General features: G+C 38.6%; 1 protein-coding gene across 1 annotated transcript in view; it reads right to left on the bottom strand.

Annotated features, from left to right (window-relative positions):
* Positions 1-7,095, bottom strand: part of FKBP15 (FKBP prolyl isomerase family member 15) — a 56,161-nt gene that overhangs the window by 29,219 nt on the left and 19,847 nt on the right. The window contains exons 7-9 of the mRNA XM_007449756.1: positions 5,385-5,534; positions 4,178-4,246; positions 2,724-2,870 (exon numbers count right to left, since the gene is read on the bottom strand). Coding sequence (XP_007449818.1) covers positions 2,724-2,870; positions 4,178-4,246; positions 5,385-5,534 — 366 coding nt within the window. The remainder of the gene's footprint in view (positions 1-2,723; positions 2,871-4,177; positions 4,247-5,384; positions 5,535-7,095) is intronic.

Genomic DNA, 7,095 nt, shown 5'->3' with positions numbered 1-7,095 from the left:
AGGGAAAGATCAACCACAGATGGAACAGGCTAATAGACCACAAAAAAAGGCACGCTTCCCCCTCCATTCTCCTTTCATTTTACTTATTCTTCATTATACAAGTCATTACCTAGTCACTGTAGGCAAATCAGAAAATGTAGATAAGCCAAAAGAGAAAAAAAAGGTAACAATCACTTCCAATTCAACCACTAAGCAATAACGTTGTTAGAATTTTGGATGTAATATTTTGCACTTATATTATCTGTGTGTGCGTGTGTGTATGTGTAAGTGCGTGTTTTACAACAATGGGGCCATACCATTTTGTACCCTGCTTTGCTCACTCACTGATATATTAACATATTTCCATGTTAACTAAATTATTCATCAACAACATTCTTTTTAACTACTGAAGAGTATGTCTAAGGGTCATGCCCTTAACTGCTATCATCTACAGGAAAAAGTCTCCAAAGGATTTTGGGAACACAAGTCATAAATATCTATGTTATCATAAAATATATTTCACCAATTCCTAGTTGTTGGATATTCAATTTATTTCTAATTTTTTCTATACAAACAATACTTCTAAGAATAGCTTTATCTCTCTTCACACATAATAATTTCGAAAATACAAATTCCCAGAAGTGAAACTGTTAGATAAAAGGTATGCTTATTTTTAAAACTTTTGATATATACCATTAAATTTCACACCGTAAAGGGTGAACTACTTTATACTCCATAAGTAGTATATAAATCTTTCTTAACACTCTTGTCACATTGGGTATTATCGTTCTGTATCAGCCTTGTCAGTTTTGTTTTGCTTTTTTGCCATGTCTCACGGCTTGCGGGATCTCAGTTCCCCGACCACGGACTGAATGTGAGCCACGGCAGTGAAAGCCGGAATCCTAACCACTAGGCCACCAGGGAACTCCCCCAGCCTTGCCAGTTTAATAATCAATTTGGAATTCTTTGATTATTGGTAAAATAGGGTATTTTTTTCTTATGTTTACAAAATGTCAGTCTTAATGGATTCAAAATGGTTTGTTATCTATTACCACCCTTGACTTCCTCAAACTCAAAGGAAAATTGAGAAAGAATATAAAAGCTGTGAAAAAGGCAGCTGGAAGCATGTCAGTCAAAGAAGGCTGGAATGCCCACCAGAGATAAGGGTGTCCAATTAGGAAAGAGTCATTAATAAAAAATGCATACCCTGGGCTTCCCTGGTGGCGCAGTGGTTGAGAGTCCACCTGCCGATGCAGGGGACACGGGTTCGTGCCCCGGTCCGGGAAGATCCCACGTGCCATGGAGCGGCTAAGTCCGTGAGCCATGGCCGCTGAGCCTGTGCGTCTGGAGCCTGTGCTCCGCAATGGGAGAGGCCACAATAGTGAGAGGCCCACGTACCGCCAAAAAAAAAAAAAAAAAAAAAAAAAAAGCATATCCTTTGTTGCAGCAGGAACAATCACCACAATGAGGATGGTCATAATATTTATTTGCATTGTACTTTATAGTTTATAGTCACAAACATTATCACATTCAGACTTAATAATCACAGTATAAAGCCAACAGAGTCTTTTTTTTTTTTTTGGTTGGGGGGGAAGGGGAACATTAATTAACCGCAATTTGTTACAAACTTTATTACAGAAATTATTCTTGATAAAAATTTTAAATGGTACAAAGGGTAGAATGTAAAAAAGTAGAAGTTTCTGAACTCCATTTCCATTCTCCAGAGAAAATCATTTCGTTTCTTTTAATGCCTCCAGAAATTTTATATGAATATATGGGCATATACATATATTCATTTGTATACACACAGACACACAGACACACAAACACAAGATCATACTACCCATACTGTTTTTTGTTTGTTTTAATTTATTTTTGGCTACATCGGGTCTTAGTTGCAGCCTGCAGGATCTTCACCGAGGCACGCGGGATCTTTCGCTGCGAGGCGCAGCTCTTTGTTGTGGTGCGCAGTCTTCTCCCTAGTCGTGGCGTGTGGGTTTTCTCTAGTTGTGGAGTGCAGGTTCCAGGGTGCGTGGGCTCTGTAGTTTGCGGCACATGGGCTCTCTCGTGGCACGGGAGCTCAGCAGTTGTGGCACACGGGCTTAGTTGCCCCGTGGCATGTGGGATCTTAGTTCCCTGACCAGGGATCGAACCCGTGTCCCCTGCATTGTAAGGCGGATTCTTTACCACTGGACCACCAGGGAAGTCCCCCCCATACTGTTTAGCAACTTGCTTCTTTCACTTAAAAATAGATTTTGGATATTCTTTAAGAACTACATAGAAGTCCACTCGATGAAGAACCATAATTTAACCAGTCTCATAATAATAGACACTTAAGCTGTTTCCAGTTTTTTACTATCACAAACAATGTGGCAGAGGGAGGAAACTATGTATCTATCTCTATTTATCTATCTATATACAGGTATCTTTGCACTCTTAAGTAAACATATTGATAGCATACACTTGTAGCCATAGAATTACTAAATCAAAAGGTGTGAGAACATTGGGCAGGAATCACTATTTTACAGATAAAATAAAAAGAAGGTTAGTGTAGAGAAGTGACTATGAATACAGAGCCAAGAAGGACATAAACCTTGGCCTTTAGATTCCAAAGCTGTTGTTCTTTCCAACTATACCATTTCTACTTTAAAAAAAAGATATCTTCAGAATCTTTTTCGACACATTGATTTATTCATTTTACTTAACTAGCAAAGAGGACTCATCAAACACAACATTTCACTCACCCGCCTAATCTCCACCTCGAACACCAGGATCGAGTCTGTTGATGGAGTCCATCCTATTACCCCTTCAGAGCCAGCAGCGCAGGCTGGAGGGATGATAAGCAACCGCTTCCCTCCTTTTCTCATGCCCACCATTCCATCCTCCCAGCTCTTTAGGAATCAGAGAAGAGGAAAAGCTCATCAGATACAAATCTTTTCATAAGACAAAACAAAGTACAGGATCATCGGGTTTATATTCCCCCCTCCCCACTGGTTAAAAGAACATCTAGAATACTGCTTCTCAATTCACTTGTAAAAGCCAGCATATCTGGGGCTGTATGAAATATACTTACCTTAGATGATGAGAGAAACTGGAACAGAAGAATGACATTAAAATAGAAATAAAAGCTATCACTTATTAAATACATTTTTCTAAGTACTTTGCTAAGTGCTTTACTTCCATTATGTTGTTTAATCCTTAAAATAACTTCATAAGGTTAATAGCAATATCTCCATTTTACACAAGAGAAAATTGAGGCTGAAAGAGGTTAAGTAACTAGCCCAAGATCAGTTAGTAAATTGTTAAGCCAAGATTTCAACACTAGATGAGTCTAACTTTAAGGGTCATGCCCCAACTGCTATGATCTACAGGAAAAAGTTTCTAAGGGATTCTGGGAAAAGGAGTCATAAACAAAGCTATGGAGAAAACCATTCTGCCACATGGATAAATGAGTACTTCACAATGCATCAGTATGTCCTGACACAAAGATACCCCACATGTGTAAAATACTCTTTTTTTTTTTTTAATATTTATTTATTTGGCTGCTCCAGGTCTTAGTTGCAGCACATGGGATCTTTCTTGCCACGTGCCGGATCTTTAGTTGCGGCATGCAGGCTCTTAGTTGCAGCATGCGGGATCTAGTTCCCTGACCAGGGACTGAACCCAGGGCCCCTGCATTGGGAGTGTGGAGTCTTGACCACTGGACCACCAGGGAAGTCCCTAAAATACTCTTTACTTTATAAAATACTTCCACAGTTGCTAACGAAGAAATTCACAACATGAACCCAGGTCCTCAGACTCCAATCCCAGTGTTCCTCCTGCTATGTTGTACTTGCTTCCCACCATGATTTAAAGCATCCCAGACAGATCAGAATCACCCATTACGATACACTTCTAGAAGAAACAGTTTTACCTCTTTCTCAATTAGGCGATAGGAAGAATTTAATAGTTCCCTCAGAACCACAGGATGAAAAATAAAATGTAGGGACTAGAGAAAAGAAATGTACCCTTCTTCAATATATTGTCTCACAGGTAAAGATTTCCCAAATGTAGGTAACATAGCACATTTTTCTCTTCCTATTTTTTTAGCCAAGCCTTTCAAGATTCTCCAAAAATATACCCAGGTTAGAAATTTTACAAAATAAGCCCACCGCAACTGATAAACCCATGTATAATAAGAACACAGTTAAGCCTTTACCTTGATGACTTTTCCTGATCCTAATTTCAGGCGAAGCAGCTTATCTTTGTTAGCAGTGGAGTCAAAAACCTGTAAGTTGATCAAAATAAACAAGAGTAGCCAATTTCAAAAATAATAATAATCATTACGATATTCAACTTAATACACACCAGCACAGTACTTCTGAAATGGGTACTGTCAAATAAACTGGAAAAATACTTCTTAAAAGACCTGAAAAGAAGAGACCACATCACGGCTAAAGGTGTTATCCCACTGAATATCTCTGAGGCAAGGATTTTCCAGGTTTAGAAAAAAATAAACTTCTCCTACCAAGTGTTTAAAAATATTTTCATCTATAAAGAACTTTCAAATAAATTATCTTATTTGTTGCCAACAGCCATCCTGCCAAGAAAGCAGGGTGAGCACCACTAAGCTCCATTCACAGGAAAAAAAAATTAAGAGCTTAAATGACTCGAAAAGTCAAGTTAGGATAAAATTGGGACCTGAATCCACATTTTTTGGACTCATAGTCGAAAGCTCTTTCTCTCATACCACACTACTTTTGAGGGCTTAATAATATAAAAACAAAACAAGCCCAATCTATTCACAGTATCTAGTACAAGAAAAATGGAGAAGGGCTTCCCTGGTGACACAGTGGTTGAGAGTCCGCCTGCCAATGCAGGGGACATGGGTTCGTGCCCCGGTCCGGGAGGATCCCACGTGCTGCAGAGCGGCTGGGCCCGTGAGCCATGGCCGCTGAGCCTGCGTCCGGAGCCTGTGCTCCGCAGCAGGAGAGGCCACAACAGTGATAGGCCACAGCAGTGAGAGGGCCTCGTACTGCAAAAAAAAAAAAAAAAAAAAAGAAAAGAAAAGAAAAACGGAGAAACAAATGTGAGGAAAGTCTAAAAAGTTTTAAGACCTAATCCCATAAGAATATATTCAAGTTTAAAACTGGTATAGGAAGAGACATACATATAAACAATTACTAAAAATGATACTTGCAAAACTGGTTTCCTTTCTCTAAGTAGAAGAGACATAGTGGCACTGAGCAGATTTTATACATTAGCATTTCATGGCTATGCCCCCAAAGCAGTTGTAGAGACTAAAGCAGGGCTCCTAAAAGATTTCTATTTGCCAAAAGCAGCAATTCATAGTAATAACACCTTACATTTGAATAGCTCTCATGCTATTTAAATTACAAAAGAACTTGCAGGGTACCTTTTCTTACCTGGCCCAGTCCGTGATTCTGAAAGAGCCAGCTGGTATAGGCCACTTCCAAAGAATCTCCAACTTCTACAGCAGGGCCTTCTACTACAATAAGGTCCTGTGACAGCACTGAATCCAGGGAAGAGGTGCTGTTGCACTTGGCGATGCATACCTGTGCGATGAAATCAAAGCAGCGTAAACTTAGTTTAAGCTCAGTAAGTACTCACTCAGTTATTGCTAATGTTCTTTTCCAAACAGTGGCACCCACTAGCAAAACAGATTACATGTTTAGAAGTAAACCATTCCAAAGTCAGTAATCTTGCCAGGAATCAAAGTGCCTAAGAAGTATGGTTTTGGAGTCATACTGTCTGGGTACATATCTGGGCACTGTCACTTATTAACTTGTGACCTCAGCCAAATAACTTAACTGCTGTGAAACTTATTTCAGAGGTTTTTTTGTAAGATGGAGATAAAAGCTTTGTGTATTTCCTAGGGTAGTTATGAAGACTGAGCTAATACAAGTAGAGTACTTGGCACAGTGCCTGGCAAATAACAGTAAGTACACAATAAACATTAGCTATCATTACTATACTGATTTACTGCTTCAGTGTTTGGGAACCTGTGAAAGCTAGGGGAGCCTCTAAAAAATTTCAAAATGCATTTCTAAAGACAATAAAATAAAGGCCCTTTACAAAACCATGCTGTATTCCCAGAATTCATATCTCTACCACCTACAGATTTACCCATATTACCTTAGCACAGATTCTAGGCAAGGAAGTCAGATACATCTTTATGAATAATTTTTCTATAGTCAATGTTTAAACATAGTATACCTTAGAAACTTGCTACTCATTTTCTTTAAAAACGTTTCATTATCACAATCACATAAATGCTAACTAAAACAATGTGAAGTCATTTTTTATCAAGCAAATAAGACTAAGAAGGAAAAAAGATAGTAATTCTAAATGCTGGCAAAGGCATAGTGAGAGAATGACAGGGATGTAAAATTGTACAATCTCTCTGAAAAGCAGTGTGCCAAAGTGTATACAGAACCTAAAAATATATGAACCCTTTGATTCAATCTTTCACTTCTTCTAGCCTAAAAAATAATCAGAGGGGGAAAAAAAAGACAGATTTGTATACAAATCTGTATAGCAAAGATGCTCACTACAGTATCATTTATCTCAGAGACTGAAAATAATCTAACTGCCTAAAAGTAAGGGAATGATTAAATAAATTAAGGAACATTCATGTTATGCAGCTTTCAAAAATGTTTCTAAATAATTTTTCATGAGGTGGGGAAAGATGCATTTTACATCATTAAATAAAATAAGCAAGAGCTCTTAAAGGACTATAACTACTTATGTAACTCATGAATAGAAAAAAAAGAAACATATTAACAGTAATTACTTTGGGTAGTAAGATTATGATTTTTTTTTTTAATTCTTTTCTAAATTTTCTATAATGACCATGAAATAACTTTAAAAAATTCTCTTGAAACACTATTTTAAAAAGGTAGTTGTGGGCTTCCCTGGTGGCACAGTGGCTGAGAGTCCGCCTGCCGATGCAGGGGACACAGGTTCATGCCCCGGTCCGGGAAGATTGCACATGCCGTGGAGCGGCTGGGCCCGTGAGCCACAGCCGCTGAGCCTGTGAGTCCAGAGCCTGTGCTCCGCAATGGGAGAGGCCACAACAGTGAGAGGCCCATGTACAGCAAAAAAAAAAAAAAAAAA

This window comes from Lipotes vexillifer, unplaced genomic scaffold (genome assembly GCF_000442215.2).
Source record: "Lipotes vexillifer unplaced genomic scaffold, Lipotes_vexillifer_v1.1 scaffold230, whole genome shotgun sequence".
Taxonomy (NCBI): domain Eukaryota; kingdom Metazoa; phylum Chordata; class Mammalia; order Artiodactyla; family Lipotidae; genus Lipotes; species Lipotes vexillifer.
Note: the sequence above shows the minus strand (reverse complement) of the source record. Positions and strands in the feature narration are given on the sequence as shown.